The following is a 21167-nucleotide window of genomic DNA, read 5'->3' on the forward strand; positions in this document are numbered from 1 at the left end:
TTTCAGGTCATGTCTTAATACTTTACCTAAAAATATTTGTAATGGTTCTGAAATCAAGGCATAATTACGTACATACAAATACATAAATTTGTACACCAGACTCAGAACCCATGATAAAGATAGTAACGTTGCTGTTATCATATTTTTATTTATTATATAAAAGGCTGTTTACCTTGTAAAAGTTTTAAATTTTTTATTTGAAGACAGCTCTTCATAGTATAGACATCTTAAAGTATTGAGAATCAATGGCAAAATCACTAAATGTTTTTTGGTTTTTAGAATAGCAAACATCAATTTGCTGAGATCATGGCTCTGGTTTTAGTGTGACTAGTGCTAATGTATCACAGATGGAGTAAAATATTATTTGTGGTACAAAATGGATTGTGTTTATATGCCTCAGATTTTCCAGGTTGGCTTTCTCCATTCCCTAGTTGACTCTAAACACTCGCAAACAGAAACAACACATATACTCTTTCTCTCTGGGAGATAGGGTAGGAAATGAGCAAGTTTTAAGATGGCCATCACTATAACCTGAGAAGTCATTAACCTGGAGAAGAGTTTTAGAAATGATGTTAGAGAAATTAAATTTATTCACTTAAAAAAATCAAGGATCATTCTGCCAATGGAGAGCTACTTTCTCTAATTCTTGCTAAAGCTAATGGCCTTGACTATGGTGGAAATGTTTTTATTTTTATTTTTTTTTTTAGGTGCCTGAGAGTTCGTGTTTATTTCTTAATGTGTGGGAGGCCTCTGATGTATATTTACTTCAGGGTGTCTAAATGTGTGTGTGTGTGTGTGTGTGGTTTTTTTTTTAAGTTATATTATTTCCCTTCATTAGTATGTGAGGAATTGAAAAATCCCATGCTGTCACCCTGGTACCCAGTAACTTTATCATATTGTATAATATATTTGGCAAAGTGCTTTTCATAGCTAAAGGAATATATTTCTTCATGATTGTACACTTTCTCCCAGGAGAGGAGACATTGTGGTATAGTGAAAAGTATCCCAGAACTTGGAGTCATGGATTATGATTCATGGTTCATGGTTCATGGTTCAGGTCCTAGTTTCAGTACCTAAAAGCAGTGTGACCATGGGAAAATCACCAGATTTCTCTGATTTGGTTTCCTCTTCTGTAAAGAAGGAATAATATTCATAGTACTTATTTCTGGGACTTCTCAGCCATGGTCATATCTGGTCTGATTTATAATGTAGCACTATAGAAACTGGATATAAGAGTACAGAATGACTTTTAGCTTTTTAAAAGGTATTTGTAAAGTACCCCAATAGCTACATGGTGCAGTTAATAGAGAGCTAGGTTTTGAGCCAGAAAGACCTTCGTTCAAATTTCACCTCTCATTCTTATTACCTATATGACCCTGGGAAAGTCATTTGTCTGCCTTGGTTTCTTCAACTTTAAAATAGGAATAACACCTACTTCCAGGGTTGTTGTAAAGATCAAAGAGATAGATTTAGTATAGTTCCTGACATATAGTAAGTACTTAATAAATGTTTTTTTCTTTCCATTCAATGGACTGTTTTTCAGCCAAGCTCAGCATAGACACTAAGAGTCTTATAAGCATTAAGGACAGGGAGGTCCAGCCAGGAAGACTTAACAGAGAGCTTCTAGAAGGGAGACTGGTCTGGTGCCTATGGATGTGGACAAAAATAAAAAAACAGTGTCACAGAACTAGCATAAACTGGACATAGGGGTTGTATTTTGTAGGGGAACAGGAATAGGAGCTAGCCATTGGTTTTTTGCTCTAAGACTGGTTCTGGTCATGGATCCAGCAGGGACTGAGGCTGGTGCTTGTGGCCAGATACTATGGCAAAAATCAGTCACAAAATCTAACACTAGAGGGTGGATGGTTAAGGGGCAATTGAAGAGAAAGATTAAAAACCTGTGATTAGGGGTGGAAAAAAGAACAGCTGAGTAAAAATTGCTCTAATTATATATCTCTACTGTTAAGTACACTCCCTTTCTTTCACAACTGGAGTGGGAGGGGAGAGGGAAAAGCACGATAGGATAGGATGGAGGGAAATGCGATTAAAAATAAAAACTGATAACCTGAATTGGGTGAACTCACCCACAAAATGGAAGATAATAAAAAAGGTTAGAAATTAGAATATTACACTATGTTATTTATAAAAAAATACTTGAAACAGATTCGTGCAGATAAAGGGCTGGAGTAAAATCAGTTATGTATCAGCTGAACTCAAAAAAGCAGGGGTAGCAATCATGATCTCAGATGAGGCAACAGCAAAAAATGCACTTGATTGAAAGAGAAAAACAGGAAAATCACATTTTACTGGAAGGTACCACAGATAAAGAATTAATAGTGATACCTTATATATATTGACTAGATGGTATAGCATCTAAATCATAGTTGTCAAACATGTGGCCTGCAGGCCTGTGACCTGCAAAACTCCCAAGTGTAGCCGAAACAAAATTAAAATGTAATGAGATGTGAGGTTTTCTAAGTCAATATGTACCTGCAGTATCCTTATGTATACTTTAGTGGCCTCTGTTTCTGTTTGAGTAGAAAGGAACGTGTGTGTGTGTGTGTGTGTGTGTGTGTGTGTGTGTGTACAAATATAATATGTATATAAAACTGTCACACCTTGACAAAAATTGATCATATCTATATTAGGGCAATTAAAACCTCATTAATAAAGGTAGAAAAACAGAAATATTAAATACTCTTTATTAATTGGCACAAAAAGTATTTTCAATAAAAGGCCATTGAAGAAAGGATTAAAAATTCATTAGGGCCTATAACTTAAATGTAAATGTGTTGGTCAGAGAAACAGGAGATAACTAAAACTGAGAAAATATACCAAAACTTTTGGGGGTACAACTAGCAAAATCCTTAGAGGGAAATTTCTATCTCTAAAGGATTTTACTAGCAAAAGAGATCATGATCAGTGAACTGTGCATGCAACTAAAGAATTAGAAAAACAGCAAGTTAAGAGGCGCCAACTAAACATCATAGGAGAAATTCTGAAAATCAAGGAGGAGTAATAAAATCAAAAGTGAAAAAAAAAACCCAAACCATATTGAATTAATAAAATTAGGAATTGGCTTTTTAAAGGGGGAAACAAAACAAGATAAATTATTAGCTAAATTAACTTTTAAAAACAAAGAAGAAAACCAAATTGTTGGTACCAAAAATGAAAATGGTCACAACAAATGAAGAGGAAATAAAGGAAATTATCTAAAATTTTCCCTTACCGTATGCCAACAAAACTGAGGAAATAGATAAATATTTACCAAAAATGTAAAGTGCCCAGATTAACATAGCAAGAAAAAGGGAATTTAAATAACTCCAAATCGGGGGGGGGGGGGGAATGAACAAGCCGTAAATGAACTTCTCCCCAGAAAAAAACAAGACCAGACAGATACACAAAATTCATTCAATGAACAGTTAATGCCAATAATATAAATCTGTTTGCAGAAAATAGGAAAATATCAGATACTACCAAATTCTTTTTATGATACAAATATAATTTCGATAACCTAAACTACGGAGAGTCAAAACAACAACAACAAAAAAAACCTGTAGTCAAATATCTCTAGTTCATAATTACACAAAATTTTAGATGAGATATTTATACAGAGATTATTCCTTCAACATATCAGAAGATCATACATTTTGATCAGGTTGGTTTTATTCATGGAAAGGAGAATATTAGGAAAACTACAAATATAAAATATTAATAAGCAATGAAAACCACATAATTCTATCAGTCATGCAAAAAAAAAAACTTTAAATACAACACTTGTTTCTGTGAAAAATAGTAAAAAGTATAGGATTAAATGTACCTTTCCTTGATATGGTAAATATTATCTATCTAAAATTAAAAGCCGGCATTATCTGGGATATCAGGGCAGCTACATGATTCAGTGAATGCTGAGCCCAAAGTCAGGAAGACCTGAGTTTGAATCCAGCAACCTGGGCAAATCACTTAACCTTTTATTTGCCTCAGTTTTCTCAACTGTAAAATGAGGATAATGACAGCACCTATTTCCCAGGATCACTGTATGGATAAAGTGAGATAATATTTGTAAAGAACTTAAACACAGCGCCTGGTACATAGTGTGTATTTATAATGCCTATTTCCTTCCTTACACCCCTACATGCAATGAGAATAAATTAGAGGCCTTTTTAATGAGATAAGGAAGGTGGCAAAACAAGCAGGAGTGTGAGGTGGAACTTGAGCATTGCTTTAATTTACATTTCTCTAGTTCTTAGTGATTCAAAGCATTTTTTTCATGTTTGTTGATGGCATGTATTTCTTCCTCTGAAAAGTGGCTATTGGTACAATAATGCATTGTTGGTGGAACAATGAATTGATTGGTCCAGCCATTCTGGAAAGCAATTTGTAACTATCCCCCAAAAGTCGGTAAAATGTGTCTACCGTTTTGTAGTAGCTATACCCCAAAGAGATTTTAAAAAAAGAGGAAAGGTAGTCATGCACAGAAATACTTGTAGCATCTCTTTTTGTAGTGACAACTTTAAACTAAGGGGAGTGCACAATGTCAAAAGTGATAAAAGAGCAGTTTCAGAGATTAATGGGAAGACTTTCATGAACTGATGCTGAGTGAAGTGAACAGAACCAGGAGAACAAGTTATATGGTAACAACAAGATTATTAAGCCAGACAACTTCGAATGACTTAAGATCTCTGAATATGGTGACCAATTATGTTTCCAAAGGACCAGTAATGTAGCCTTCTGCTCATCTGAAAGAAAGGTGATAGACTCAGGGTGCAGCAAGAGGAATACAATTTTGGATATGGCCATTTGTTTTCAGTTGACTATACACAAGTGTACAAGGACTTTTTCTTTCCTTTTCCAATTTGTAAAGATGGAGAGTGGAAGATAGAGGAAATAAAGCTTATTAATTGAAAATGAAATAGATATTTAAGGTTATGACATACTGTTGAGATTATAATTGTTAGAACACTGTCTAGATAGTATATAGATTCTTGAGAAAATTCTCCAAGGAGATGTTCCTTTGGGCAGAAACAAGTATTGTGAGAGCAGGACCCTTAGAAAAATAATATGTTTAATTTATTTTGTGAATGATGTTCAAAATTGAGCTTTCATTTACTTATCCTTTTTCCTGGTTCCACTTCTAGAACCTTAAATTTTAAACCATTTCATGGAGTAGATTTATCTAATTGAAGTGATTAAAGTCTACTAGCAGAGAATTTGCACATACCTATTGCTAGTATAACTGGATGCTGAAATTTGACAGATATGCATATATACATACATATATAAATATACACATAAAGAGACAGAGGAAGAGACAGACTACCTGAGTAGGAAAGGACATACATTGTTACTCTTTCAGGACCTTATGGGTTCAAAACTACCCTGCGCAGCAGTTTTGAATACAATTGACCATAACACTGGTCTCCTTAATCTCTTCATGTTCTTTAAGGATTTTTTTTAAGAGTTGGAAGGGACCTCTAGTCCAACCCATTTTTCTGATGGCCAGGCTAAGTCCCCAAATGACTTGCCAAAGGTTACACTGCTGATAAGTGATAGAGCCAAAATTTGTACCTATGTCTTCTAACTCTCAGTCCAGTGTCCTCTCTGCTATACTATGTTGGCTCAGCTTTTTCTCCATTACAAGTCTCTACATTTCACATTCTTACCTGCTGAATCACATTCCTGTCATTCTTTTCCTGTGATTAGAAGTTTGCCTCCTCTTTCAAGCCTTCTACAATCAGAGCCAGTTCATTTGCCATTAATCACAACCCTCCTTTTCTCAGATGTTTATGTTTGTATGTGCTTAAGGCTGATTTGTAATGCCTAATCATAAGCTTTTTAAGGTCAGAAATTCAGTCCCTAATATATAGCTGCTTATAGTGAAAACTAAGTCCATGGTGAGTGCACAGATGATTCATGTTAAATTTATTTTTTCCTTTTGTCGATTTCAATATCTGAGTACTTAAGATTAAACAAAAGTAATGAAGCTACTTTTTTTTTTTTCACTTAAAATGAACCTGTTAACTAATTTCAATACTAATTCATTTACTTCCTTTCTTCATTTTGCTCTAACCTACTCGGACTACACAGATCCTTTTTCTGCTACTGTAGATGCTGTTGATGATGCCATTCCAAGCTTAAATCCTTTCCTCACAAAATCTAGTGGTGATGTTCACCTCCCCATTTCTTCAGATGTATCCACTTTTACTACTAGGACACCTACTCATGAAATGTTTGTTGGTAAAGTACTATTTAACATATTTTCCCCCAATTACTGTTTATATTGTCTAAATATTCTTGGTAATTTTAAACAAAGTGCCATAACTAATTTAGTTTTCATTGACAAATCATAAAAGTAGATAAACAAGAATAAAGTTAATTTTTGAAAAGTATAGTGTTAGTTTTTAGTTTCATTTAATGTAAGCAAAGTGATTGACTGTCAGGTAAAAAGGTTTTTTTGTTTTGAATTCAGTGTCACATAGTGTGTTGTAATACCCCAGCACACAGCCAGAAGATACAGGTTGCCTTAAACGTAATCATTTTCTTTATCATTTTTAGTTTAAACTTCAATTTTTTTTATATTATAAGAAAGCTTCAGTTATCTGGTATGTAGAAACTTCTGCATACCAGCCTAAATGCCTAGTTCTGCCATAATCCTGAAAGTTTAAAAAAAAATGATAAATTATCCAGTCTATTCTCATAGTTGAAAAAGCACAAATTGGCTTTAATGGTTTTTAGTTGTGCTATTATAAGAAGTTCACAAGATGACTGTCTCCCCATAAGGTAAATGCCAATGAAAGTGGGTTTAATTGCTCACGAAAGCAGAGGAGGAGGAGGAGGAGGAGTAGTGGTAGTAGTAGTAGTAATGAACATTTGTATAGTATTTTATAACAGCATTTTGAATAATATAAAATTGGTCAAAGGATAATTATAATTATGAGAGTGAAGACATTTCAGGGTCAGAAAATATCTTAGATAAATATTGCTTTAGCCTTTGATTCAATAATCTTTTTTTCAGAAAGGCAGCTGTTAATTGAAGTATTTTTACATTTTGGTTTTCTGAGACTGACAGTTGACAAGAAAAGCAAGCCAGTTATATGTAGTGAAAAGAGTGCTGTATTTGAAGTCAGAAGACCTAAGTTCAGATTCTGACTCTGCTACTTCTTGTGGGTACTTGGACAAGGCACTTACTATTTGTGGGACTCATGTTGTTCATCTTGTTTAAAAAAAAAAAAAGGAAGTTAGACTATGTGCTTTATAAACTTCCTTTCATCTCTAAAATGTTAAGATCTCATGATACCAAAACTTTTTTTTTAATTAAGAAAGCAAGCTTTAGGGCATATATCTAATGATCATTAAAGATAGCCTAATGTAACTAGCTAAAGAATATTACAGTTGATCATAATGAAGACTGTGAGTCAAAAAAAAACCCACTTTTAATACTGTTTTTTTTTTTTTAGCTATGGTGGGAAACTATGAAAAATTGTGAAATTTTGTCAAAAACAATGCTTGTAATACTTAAAGAATTAACATTCACTTATCTTTAGAAACGAAACAAAAAACTATTACAATCCAGATTACCTCATTTCCAACCATGCCAGATTGGATATTAGATATTACTTTGGCATTTTCTTTGAAACATATATATACCAAATATAAAACAGTTTATGTCATGTCAAATGATGTTTTAAAATTCTATTACTTTAAAACCCTTAACTCCTGGAAGTCTTACATGTAAAACCAAATTATAGAATCTGAATTAGGAAAAGTCTTAATCCATCTAATCTATCAGTTTTGCAGATGGCAATACTGAAGCTCTGAGTACAGTGCCTGAGATTACATAGCCAGTGAAGGAGCTAGTACTAGGAGTGCCAGTTGGGTGTTCTAGTCCAGGACTATTTTTTGTATGCCACTAAACTATCTTTTAAATAGGACTAATTATCCTAGCATGGGTTATCTTATGGTATATTTTTTTTTTAGTAAGACATTTTAAAAATTGCTCTATGGAGAAAATGTAGCTATTAGTTGGTTCTACTTTTTTCTAAATGTTCAGTTATGCTCAGCTAAGAATCTGAATTGATAAAACTGATAAATGTGAGTTTGCAACCAAAATAACTTACTTGTAATTTTTAGTAACAAGTAGTTCTATTTCACTAAAAAATGTAGAACTAGAGGAGACCTCAAAGTTCATATAGCCCAGCCATAGTCACTGAAGTTCAGAAATAAGAAAGAAGCACCTGAAATCCTATGGAAGTGAATATAAGGATGTATCATTTATGACCAGTTTTTCAAGAGTAATCTTTTACGGAAGCTAAAAAGAAAAAAAATAGCAAAGGTTAGATAAATTAAGTTAGGTAGGTTTAATGAAAAGTTTATTTGAAACAGGCATAGTTATAGATCTTAGAACTAGAAGCTTAGAGCTTAGTTGTGGGTATTCATAGTTTTTACATATGAGGTAGCTTAGGTCCAAACCTTGTATCTTGGCTCAAGGTCTCACCATTAAAAAGAAATGGAATAGAACCCAGAATTTCAGCTCCCTCCTGCCTAGTGTATCTTAATTCAGGAGCAGGAGTTCTTAACTTGGGGTCCATGGACTCCTACAGGGTATGCGGGTAGATTTCAGAAGATCTGTGGATTACACAGGGGAAAAATACATTAGCATTTGCTTCAATTATGAATATATTAATATTGAGAAGGGTCCCTAGGCTTCACTAGATTGCCAAATAGGTCCATGACACAAAAAAGTAAAGAATTCCTGTATTAAAGAGTATGCTCTCTCTCCTGTAGTAAAGATGTAAAGAGTTTAGTTTTTGAGAGCAAGATTGTAAGACTACTAAAAGCTTTGTAAAAAGTGATAGTTTCTTGAGACTGTAACTTAAGTGATTTTGTTATCAGGCATTACAACAACCAACACTAATTTTTTGTGAAAAGTTTGCAAGGGAATGGGAGGTGTGTGTGTGGAAATTATGAATATTTTGAGCTAAATAAGGTCTCAATTACTGAAATTGAGCTTAAATCACTTTTCATATTAGTTCTGAAGCATGGGTCTTTTAATAATAAATACTGCCTTATTCAAAACAGTGAGAGCACAATGACATAGTAATGAGTATATGGATTTAAAATAATTTGAAGGTTGCCTAAATTATCCATTCATGTACTTTATGATCGCCAAATGAAATATTAGTCTGGCTAATTCATTATGCCAAGGATATTTGTTTAAATGCCTTTAAATGTTACAAAAGTTTGGTTTTGTTGGTTTTTTTTTTTTTTTTCCAAGCATGGCTCTTGACTTTTGTTTGTTTTCTTTTAGCTGAGTGTAATTTTGTTGCCAGTGGCCTTTCTCTTTAAATTAAAATGTCCTCTTCCTACATTTTATACCTGATAGAATCCGGGTTCTGTTTTATAAGTTAAAATTTGAAAATAGTTACTGTTTAGAACCCTTAATTTTTTTTAATTACCCCCTTCCCATTCTCTGTAACTCTTCCTCCTCTTCTTTCTCTGCTTTTTTTGTTGCCTGATGTGCCTTGTCAGATTCTTTTTGTGGCCCTCAAGCTTATCCTAATACTACTCATGTGCGCCATGAGCCCTCTACTGTAGCCGGTCTATTTGGAGGTAGGTAATGGTATATCTATGAAATAAACCTGTTATGTAGGTGATAGTTTTTTCAAAGCCAAGTCCTTTAATTTGTTTGGGGAAATTTTTATTTACTTATTTTATTTTTATTTTTTACCATTTCCTTTGCTTTCACAGACCTGTGGTTTGACCAGCCTTTTATTTGCTTGATTAAAAATGTGTTAGTTTTATGGATGACTGCCCACCATTTACACATTTTCACATTTTATTTTAAATGCACATACTCAAAACAGTATCCTATTTAAACAAGTTTTATAAATATTCAGCTTTATACATTAGAAATGCTTTAAAAAATTTTCATACTTTTTATTTAGTCATGTAATTTAATAAGCATGTGCAGACTTCATGCTCATTTACTAGTCTGTTATTACTAAAATAGCTGTGGCATTGGAGTTGTAAGAAGAGAAAGGAGAAACCATGGAGGAAAATGGCTAGGAAAGTGGGAAGCAAGTTTCATAGAATTATGGCTATTTTCTTAAACCACTTGTACTTCCTTGCCACTCTGTGTAGCAAACTTTAAACTGACAAGTTGCTGCTTTTGATTCAGTCAGTAAATGATTGTTGCATACATTTTGTGTGCGGAGTATTTTATCACTTTTGTTAGGCTTTCCTGAAATTTGGCAAACAATCAGACTTATGTGTTCCCTCCGTTTGAGGTAGACTACCTTAATTCTGTACAGCATTTGACACTTTGAAACTCACAAATATGAGAGTTCTGTTGCCATGGTAACATAATCCATATTTGAGCAGTTTCTCAAGGTAGAAGTAGGAGGCAGAAGGATATAATAGTACATAGGCCCTGAACTTTGAGTCAAGAAGACGTGGGTTCAGATTGTGCTTCAGATACTTAGTAACTGTGTAACCCTGGGCAAGTTGATTAAACTCTCTGTTACTCAGTTTTCATTTGTAAAATGAGGGGGTTGGACTTATGGTCCCTTAGGTCCTTTTCAGGTCAAAGTCTAGAATCCCAAGTTTACCATGTCTATCAGCTTTGCATGTAGTTCAAAAAAATCTGGCTGTCCAAAAAGCTTTTAACTAGTCCTTTTCCACTGAACATGGTATTTATGATTAGTGTATGCAATTCTTCCATTTCATGATATACACCTATCAGTATGCATCGTAGAAACTTTTTAATAGGAATATCAATAAATAGGTTTTCTTCGTATGAAGGAGTGAGACAGATTTCAGGTGGTGTCATTTGAGTACTTTGCAGTCAAATTAGATGATGTGCTACACATTTGAGATTTATGGAAGGTATATGAATGTTATGCTTTTCCGTTATAATGAACTATTTGTGCCCGACCTGTGGTAGAGCCTTTTGAGCTCTTATTGGTCTGATCAGCCAGTCAGACACACTGTAATTTGACCCCCAACATAGTGATGTCATTTTGATCCTCTTTGAGAATGAGGGGCAGCAACCAATTATGTTTACTTTCTGTTTGAGAATCTAAAATAACCTTTGAATATCCTTTTCTAGTGACTTTATAAAATAATGAGGCTTAACTTTTAATTAAAATGTGTGATGCTGCTTCTCATTTACTATCCAGAAAAGGTATATAATTTTGGAAAATCTTGACTTCCTTTCTTGAGCCTAGTTTAGCTTTTTCCTCCATATTAGGGTTTCTTGATTTAAGGCACTATGTCTGAGAAAACTGTCCTTTCTTTCTCTTTATGCTGTGAATAATTGTAGGGGTTAATATTTAACTTTTACAGATTGGTGTCTTAAAGATGGTCCTCTAGTCCCTGAACTTGTTGAAATAAGGAAATGAATAAAGTGTTGATTCTGAACTACATATCATATTCTGACTTCTTTAAAGTTATAAAAATTCTCAGTTGTAGGCGCTAACAAAGAGGATTGGTTTACTTAAATGTTAATTTTAGCATTTTGGAACAAACAGAATGGAAACTCTAGTTATAGAGTACATTTGAATGGAATTTATCTCTTGGCATATTTTTGTAATTTCTATTAATGCCAGTAATGTCAGCCATATTTGTTACTGGGAATATTTTTTAAAAGTCAATTATTCTCACATCTGTAGGGTAGATTTTTTTTTTGTGGGTACATTTTTCTATCCCTTGCCAGTACCACTCTCAATAAAATCCCACTTTGATGTATTTCTTATCTCTTATGAGTCAGATGCACCATCTTGAATCAACAGGCCCAGGAAATTTAGGCATTTCTAAGGCTAAGAAATTGTTGAACAAGATCTGAGTTGTTTACCTCTTGTACCTGTAGAGTATTCATTACATGTTATACGTACATCAAATCATGTGTCACAGTATATGGGAAATTTTGACATAATCATGCAGATTAGCATGCCTCACTGTCTTGAAGTTTCTTAAGTCCCTGGTATGAGAGGTTTGGTTTTTGTTTTTTTTTTTCATTTCATTCTTGTCCAGCATCATCAATATAATGACTTGAACTTTGGACACTTAAAATCATTTGCTTTGTCACTATAGTTGAACAGTTTCTCTAACAAAAAAAAATGGAAAAGATGTTTATCATTATATCATGGACTTAAATCTTTCCTGATAATGTAGGTTCCCATTCTATGTGGGTCATATATTACATCTTTAATCATTCAGCCTCAGAATTTCCAATTCTTTCTTGCGTATTTAGAGGCGGAGTTAAAAGTACCTTGCAGGTCCTATAGTACAATCTGTATCTGAATAGGCGTCTCTTGTACAGCATCCTTAAGAAGAGGTCATCCAACTTTTCTGCTTTAATAGCTCCAATGAAAAGCAATTTTCTCTTTCATTTTGCCCTTCCCTCAAGGTAGCTTATTCCACTTTTGGATACTTTGGATGGTTTAGGATAATGTTTTTTAAAAGTAACACTTTATATCTGAACCTGTGTCTCCTTCTCTTCAACTTCTACCCACTGTAACTGGTTCTGCTCTCAGAAACTAAGTAGAACAAGTCTAATTGTATGATAGCCCTTGAAATGCTGAAAGATCCCAATTATGTCCATTCCCAAGTTTTTTCTTCCGCAGGCTAAACATTACTTTTTTCTTCAACTTATATGTCATTCTGGTTCCTCACCATATTGGTTGCCCACTTCTGACAAGCTACAGCATGACCATTTCCTTTCTTAAAGAAAATACATGATGTGGCTATGGAATTATACAAGTCAAATGTGAGCTGAGGGGTGGGAGAGAATATAAGAAAAAAAGATTGAACATATATCCTGTAGTGAATCTGACTGTCACTAGCCATCCAGTCCTTATCAAAACACTTAGAAGCGATGCTGATGTAAATGGTGGCTCAGTCCACTCACTCTTAGGCAACTCAGTGGTCAGAAAACTTTTGTTTGCTTGTTTTGGGGGAAAAAACAAACAAACCTTACTTCTCTGGGGCAATACAGGACATGCCTTCCTCTTCGATAGAACACTCAAACTGTTTAGCCATCAACTCTCAACTTAGTCTTCTTTCCTTCTAAATAAACTTTCTCTACTTGTTGCTTATGTGCTGTGGTTTACAGAGCCTTAATTATCCTGGCCCCCTGTCTTTAAATGTGCTTTTGTTTTCAACCGTCCATTAAAACTGTACACTTAACTCTGTTGACACATTTCTAATTAGTTTTGGGTCTGTTACTTCTGCACTGATTTTGTTTACAAATTGAATGCCCATATTGTGATATAGCAGTACTCTTAAACAGAATTTAGTCCATTTAGGTACAGTAGTTTTTCTTTGCTCAGGAAAAAAACACCTTTGGTTTCATACCCACAGCCTAGATCAGGAATTTTTAAACTTTTGGCATATATGTCATGGACCCTTTTACCAATTTGGTAAAGCCTTTGAACCCTATCTCAGAATGATATTTTTAATTGCATAAAATAAAAATCATTGACAAGATTGCAAAGGAAATCAATTATATTGAAATATGAGAATATGTATGTGCATTTGTATAAAAGTTCTTAGTGTACCTTTTGAGTATAAGGATAAAGTCTGTGGACACCCATAATAAAGGGCTCCAAAATCTACCATTGAACAGTTTATGTTTTGCCCCAGTTATCAAACAGTAGTACCTTGAATCCTATTTACAGAAGAAATGGATATTTATAGCTGAGCCTTTGGCAAGCTGTTAGAATGTGTGAGAAAGTATGTGAGGTTGGGGCTAGTTAGTTACATGAAAGTTAGTAATCAAAGGGGGTATGCATTTCATTTGTATTGACAAGTTGGAAGCCTTGAGATTTTGCCACTGAATGAACTTAAACCATATTACCTCTTGGTGTTGTAGGGGGATGAGGAAGACTTAGAATTTATGGGAATATTGTTGTTCACATTCCTGGAAGTCCTCAGGGTTGTAATAAATTGCTCTAGAGGGAAAATCCAAACATCACATATACGTTTAGCTTCATATAAAACTCTGGATAGCTCAAGGTCTGTTTACTTATAAACTTGAAAACAAATTAAACATTTCTTAAGCTAATTTGACAAACTATATACAAGCTACAACATAAACACTATTTTGAGGGATATAGTTCAATAAGGAGAGCTAAATGCCTATTATTGCTGGTTTTTCTTTTCCAGCGAGATACATTCTGTAACGGAAAATATTGCTATATGTAATCTCTACTAAAAATGGTAGTTTTGAAAAGATATATTTTTGGAAGGTTTGGTTTTTATACTTTATGATTGTTTAATAAAGAACTACAAAATGTTGAGTTATGAAAGAATTTAGATTTTTTTAAAACTTGGGTTCTTTTCAGGGTTCACTCCTTCTCCAGTTGCACAGCCACAGCCTTCAGCTGGCCTTAATGTTGACTTTGAGTCCGTATTTGGAAATAAATCTACAAATGTGATTGTAGATTCTGGCGGTAAGAGAAAATTTATATTTTATTAAAAGTACTACTGTAAATATTCAAATTTCAGTTCTGTGAGAGTTAGCTTATGTTGAGGCAGTATAAAAAGGTAACTTCAGAAAAAACCTTAATTTTGGTGTTACCTTCCATTTTCAAGAATTAAACTGGGCTTATATGAAGAGGTTGCCAAATCTTCCGCTGAGAACTCTAAAGAAATGTCAAGTTATTCTTTATCCTATTAGGCATTTTTCAATCACTAGAAAGCTCATTTGTCTCCTTTTCTGCCCTTATACCTGTATTTCACTTTCCCCTCAAAGACACTCACTTAGTCGATCAACAAGCATTTTTTAAGTGCCTTCCATGTACCTTACACACTTAATGGAAATAACACTGTCTGGGAGTCAGAAGATCTAAATTTAAATCCCATCTCTGAATCTTACCCATCTGTATGACCTTGAGTAAGTCAGTTAAGTTGCCTAGACCTCAGTGTCCTCATCTATAAAATGAGGAAATTGTACTAAATGACCTCTGAGGTCCTTTCCCACTCTAAAATTATGATCTTAAATACTGTTTGCCAGTGTGTTTGTTTTCTTTTTTTCTTCTAGCCTTCCATTTATCTCCTCCCCAAACAGACTAAGTTATTGACTCATTATTTGAATTATACTTCATTCATGTGAACCTTGTCAGTTGATTCACTGGAAATGATGTTTAAGGTATCCTACTTTGTTTCCCCTTCTGCTTTAGTCTGTCTTTTCCCTTTTAGTCCTGTTCGTGAAGTAAATTGTAACTTAAAATATAAAGCATTAAGTTTTATATTTTAAAAAAAATCAAGAAAACCAGAAAATACAAGAATACTTTATTTAAAAAACAAGAAAGCAACTTGGAAACTTATTTTAAAATATATTTCCAGGCAATGTACTAGGCACTATAAATGGATTGTAAAATATAAATGACATCCATCTAGCCCTCTCAGCACTCATTTAAAGGGACTACAGTAATTGTATTCTTGATTTTTCTAGGATTTGAGTTGGAAGAGGAGGATGTTTGTTTTGTTTTTTGTTTGAATGAACATTTCTTTATGGCCTCCTGGTTTGTCTCAAAGACACGTGTAAACTTAATTATAAGTGTTCCTATGTGGAATTATATATTGACTGAAAACAAGGATAGGAAAGGCAGTTATTTTTTTGTCATTAAGTAATACTCCTACCATGTAGTGCTAGCCTTTGGAGGTGGTTAATAATTACTATAAGCTTATGTCAAAGATCTGTAATTCCCTGGGTGTGGAAATCAGGTTATAACTTAAAAGATTAGTCTTAGGCAGTGTAAGTTACCAGCCCATGGTTCCACAGTTAGTACATATGAGCGGTGAGGTTCGAATCCAGATCTTCCTTACTCCAAACCCATTATTTTACCACTGTGCCATTCTATTTCTTATTAAGCTTAAGCTATTTAAATTCAATAGGTTGAGTTTTTCCCTCAAATTTATAAAAAAGCCAAATTCTCAAATTTATAATAAAACCAAATTAGTTGGGAAGTTAGTCCAACTTCTTTCCCCCATTTTATAGATGAGGAAACTGATGCCTAAAGGTAAAATGGCTTGCCCTAAAGTATTGTACATAATAAATAGGATGTAAATCCATGTCTGACGCCAAATGCATTCTTCTTTCTACTGCACCTCATTCTTTCTTTAGTACAGAAATTTAATGCTCTGTATTCGTAGTTTAATAGCCTTGAATATTTCCCCTTTTGTCTAAGTGAGGAAGGATGCAAAGAAGTAGATTTATCTGGCACTAGTCATATGCTACTATATTGTGTGATTTTCTTATGGACCTAATAGTTCCAGTATAACAACCATCAGCAGATCTTTTGAGTTGGCTAGCCTGGATTTGCTTTTCTTTTCTTTTCTTTCTGTTGTCCTCTAAGAAAAGACTTAAAGAAGCAAATCGAATCTTTCTTTTTAATACCAGGTTGACCTCTACTTTCAATTTCGTATTCAATATTTGCTAAGCACCTGTGTGTTAGATGCTAGGGAAAAAAAACTAAACAACTATCCCCAGCCTTAAGTACAGGGCAGCTAGGTAGTACAGTGGATAGAGAAGGAAAGGCAAACCACTCCAGTATCTCTGCCAAGAAAACACCAAATGGGGTCACAGAGAATAGAACAGCAATTTAGCAACTTAAACCTTGAGTACCTGTACTCAGTGGACCTGCTGCTTTTTTATTACACCTCTCGAGAAACTTAAATTATAGTCATTTTAGTGCAGTTCAGGCTTGGTTTTTCCTCTTAAGCTAGGGAATGCACTTTGTGACCTCTTGGTTTATTTTAGCCTCATTCAGTTTTCTAATTTACCCTAGGGGGTATGTTCTTTGCTAATACAATCTACTTAAAAGAATAAATTTGCTAGTCCTTTTGCTGAAAGAAAAAGGAAGAATTCTTAAGTACTATTGGTACCTCTTCATCTACTAGCTAGCCCTTTAGATGTCTTGGAAGAAGATCTGAGGAAGAAGACTTTATTTCAACTGTCCTGGAGTTCCAGAAGGTTTACTCTGGAGGCAGTATGTAAACATACATATACATACATACACACACAGACATTTGTCTGAATAATTCTTCCTTTGTCCTTTTTAAGACTTAATAATTAACTCCATTTGTCCAAAGTCTCTTCTCTTCTTTTTTATTGTATGTAAGAGAAAATACCATGTTTAGTTTGGTGTGACTCCCCTTTTGGAGAGTTTAATGCACAAATCTTCTAAAAGAATTTTTCAGCAAGGAGAACAAAAAGAGTTGCCTTTTAATAGCTATAGTACAGGGTGTTCCTGAAGTCTGGACACATAGGCAAAAATACATATTTTCAAGAAATGAAATGATTGAAATTTTCAATAACATTTTATTTAATTGAAATATTAACAAATAACATCTTCAATATGATTTCCATCATTTGTGATGCAAAGGTTGATGCTCTTTGCAAGATTCATGTGAACTTGATGCAATAACTGCACATCGCTGTCAATTTTAGCACATTCACTCTTGGAATGTGAATATGAAATCATATGATGTTATTTTATGTTGAAGATGTTATTTGTTAATATTTCAATTAAATAAAATGTTATTGAAAATTTCTATCATTTCATTTCTTGAAAATATGCATTTTTGCCTATGTGTCCAGACTTTAGGAACACCCTGTACAGTGAGGTTCCTTACAAATCCTATTTCATTTATTTATAACTTTAAGGCTTTGATGAACTAGGTGGACTTCTAAAACCAACAGTGGCCTCTCAGAACCAGAGTCTTCCTATTGCCAAACTACCACCGAACAAGTTAGTGTCAGATGACTTGGATTCATCTTTAGCCAACCTTGTAGGCAGTAAGTATTTTTTTCCCTTTTATGATAAATTGATTCATTTAGTAAGACTAGTATTTAAAACTCTCTTCCTTATGTCATAGATCTGGGCATTGGAAATGGAACCACTAAAAAGTAAGTTTTTCTCTTATATATTTACCTCCATTTTATGTATACTACTTTTAAAAACCTGTTTTAGCTAGCTGTAAAAAATGAAAGGGATTTCCATTTTACTGTATTTAATCTCATTGTCCTTTGAGAAAATTATCTCAGGGAGTTTAATGTAGTGACTTGTGCTTATTTAAAGTGATGTAAACTGGAGTCAACCAGGTGAAAAAAAATTAACTGGAGGATCCAACTGGCAACCAAAAGTTGCACCTACAACTGCTTGGAATGCTGCAACAATGGTAAGTAAATAAAGTTCATTTTAGAGTAGTGCATGTATTAACCTATAGTAAATTTCATGTGCAACATGAAAGTACCATAAGTGAGCTTTTAGATCCATTCCTAATATTAGAGTAGGGAGAGTTGACATAAATTAGAAAGTAGGTTATTTAACTTTATCAACCTCAGAATTTCTAGAATGCATTGTAGTATAGGTTACATGGCTCTAAATTAGCAATTTGAGTAGATATCAAAACTTATTCCACACAAATCTTTCCCTACCCATAACCTCCAAAAGAATTAACTATGGCAAGACTGAGAGGAGAATATGCCTATTAGAGTTAGAGTCAGTTCTACATTTAATCAGTGTGAAAATCTACTTAACTATCATTATGGTCTCTTTTGCACAGGCTAATTCTTTTGGTTAGAACATGTTGCTGAAGAGGCCAAAGTGAGGTGTTTAATGACTTTCCAGCTGAGGTTTTTATAGAGACGCTTTGCTTTGTAACTATCCTTGTCATTTGTCCTGCTGTCTTGGGGATTGAGTGACTTCAGTGAATTATTAGTAAAATCAAAATATTTTTCACTGATTTACCAGTAGCAATATGCCCATGTAAAAAAGAAAAACACGTATTGTTATTTTTTTTAATCTCTCAGAGAAAAATATGGCATAATGGATAGAGAACTTTGATTCAAGTTCTGCCTCTTAATATGTAGGAGCTGTGTGGACCTCCTCCCCCCGGCAAATCACATAAATTCATTGTATTCCAAGTTAGCTCTCTAAGACTAAATTGCAGAAGAGATACCAACCTGAATGGAGAGAGTTTGCTTACCCTTTGGTAGAAAGTGTTTCCTAGATTAATGAAATTACAAATCTAATCTCTGTCCTAGACCCTATACCTTCAGAAGTCACTTCAAGATAATTCCTTTATTCAGTTTCTTTGATGTGTTGCCAGATTTCCGTGATTTTAGGCTTGCTATCAGCATGTGGTTGGATTAAAGACAAAAGCTAATTAAGTAATGTGCTGAAAGTAAGCTTGAAAAGTATTTGTTTAATATTGTTCACAAGTAGCAAATAGTAAAATTTATGCCTCCTGGAGGCTATGGTTTTTCATTGGTAGTCAAACTAAGTATATATAGAATTATATCTATACTGAAAACATTCCCAGTATCACAGATGAGAATTAGCCAGTGACTCTTTCATATGGGAAGCTAATATAAATATTCATATATCATAAAGGTGTTTTTCAGTTTTAAAATAATTTTACATTATGCAGCCTCTTACAGATTGTATATGGAATTAGGACAGGCAATTGAAGTTTGACTATTAAGATGTTAAAACAGGAAACTGACAATTCAAATCTTTTATACAGGTGAAACTAGTTTGTGATTTCTACTAGACTGGGAACAATTTTTTTGCTTCTTTTGTGCTTTTCCTTTTCCTTCCCTCTTTCCCTTTCTCCTCTCTTCCTTTTGTCTTATGCCCTAAAACCAACCTCCCTCCCTCCCTCACCCTCCCCTTCTCTCTCTTTCCCCCTCCCTCTCCTATTTTTCTTAATTTCTTTTATGTTTTAGCATACTAAATGTCATAGATTTTATTAAAGTTTACTTGCAGTGTTGGAGATTTTTAGGTGAATAGAATTGCTGCAGCTTGTAACATTTCTCTACATTTCTAACCTGTTCCATTAATACTTAAACACTGTCAAGGTTTTAAAGTCTTTTTTAAAAAAATCATTTATTCCTTCAGGATATATAAAATGTATTTGTATTCCAGACTCTGCTACTGAATTTGCCAGTTAATCTTTCCTTGCCATGGACATTAGCTGAAGGTTTAGTGTAACATGCATATCAAATTTACTGCGTGGCTTCTGAATTTGAAAACTGACAGATTGTGGGCTTTTTTGTTGTAAAACTTGTAAACAGAAAATTCCAAAGCAGGGGAAATTGTTTTTAACCTTGGCAGTGTTGGTCTTAATGTAGATGTCCCTTTGTTAAAGTACTTGAATTATAGGCATTTGTATTTTAGGTAGATATTAAATGTACATGTGAACTAAAATGCTCTGTGTATTTTCTGTTGTGTAAGTACTTGTTCTAATCCAGTGTTATTGCATTATGTAATTGTTCTCCCTGGGGAAAACAGAATGGCATGCATTTTCCACAATACGTAAGTGACCAAAAACTAGCCTTTTTGCAATAAAATCGGCATGTTATTAACCACTGCTGTAGCAGAATCTCATAACCTTCCAGCTATTACACATTTTTCATATTAAGATCTTCAGTGTGCCAAAAAATTCCTTCTAGCATATACTGATTTCATGGGTATGCTGCAGACTTGATTCCAGTGGTGGCATGGGAAATATCAAAATTTTTTTTCTTGCTTAATATTCTGCCATTTGCTTCCAGATAGCTGGGTGTCTATTGTTTGTATGTGTCTGTGCTGCCTTAATGCACTTGATGAATTCTGAATGAAGGGGGATGTTGATTGTGGTGGTGTGTTTAAAATAATAATTGCATGAAATCTCACAGGCTTATGCTATTTTTGACAGTTCATTGACTTAATATGGCAGACCTTAATTTTAAAGTAGGGAGAGACCAATAAGTCATTTGTGCTCACTTAAATACTAAACTTTAACTATTCAAAATAACCTCTTATTTTAATTCATGCTTCATTTAACTTATGCATTCATTTAAATTGCAGAATTCCATTTTAGTTTTTTATAATTCTAGCAGTGCTATTGGTCTTTCACCTTTATGTAATGTCAGTTTTCATTGTATGATGATATGTGTAAGGGGATCTTATTAAGGTGATAAATATCTTCCCCAAAAGATTAAATACCCTGATTATGTAATATACTTATATTTACAATGGAATATGATGTATTAATGAAACCCCAATTAAAAGGAAAAACAACTTTTTAAAAGCTTAGTTTTTAAAATACAAAAAGTTAGGGTTCTTTTTTTTTTTTTTTTTTTTTTGGTCTTCCCTATCCCATCCCCTCCCCCGCCA

The 21167-nt window shown here is 33.8% G+C and overlaps 1 protein-coding gene across 20 annotated transcripts in view; it reads left to right on the forward strand.

Annotated features, from left to right (window-relative positions):
• Positions 1-21167, forward strand: part of PICALM (phosphatidylinositol binding clathrin assembly protein) — a 129594-nt gene that overhangs the window by 92951 nt on the left and 15476 nt on the right. For 2 of the 20 annotated variants that reach the window (XM_036745872.1, XM_036745857.1), the window contains exons 13-19: positions 6088-6237; positions 9529-9609; positions 14343-14450; positions 17669-17800; positions 17881-17911; positions 18084-18183; positions 20301-20324. In XM_036745872.1, coding sequence (XP_036601767.1) covers positions 6088-6237; positions 9529-9609; positions 14343-14450; positions 17669-17800; positions 17881-17911; positions 18084-18183; positions 20301-20324 — 626 coding nt within the window. The remainder of the gene's footprint in view (positions 1-6087; positions 6238-9528; positions 9610-14342; positions 14451-17668; positions 17801-17880; positions 17912-18083; positions 18184-20300; positions 20325-21167) is intronic. The other 18 variants (XM_036745856.1, XM_036745860.1, XM_036745861.1 and 15 more) reach the window with 14 other exon arrangements.

Source organism: Trichosurus vulpecula, chromosome 2 (assembly GCF_011100635.1).
Source record: "Trichosurus vulpecula isolate mTriVul1 chromosome 2, mTriVul1.pri, whole genome shotgun sequence".
In the NCBI taxonomy this organism is placed as follows: domain Eukaryota; kingdom Metazoa; phylum Chordata; class Mammalia; order Diprotodontia; family Phalangeridae; genus Trichosurus; species Trichosurus vulpecula.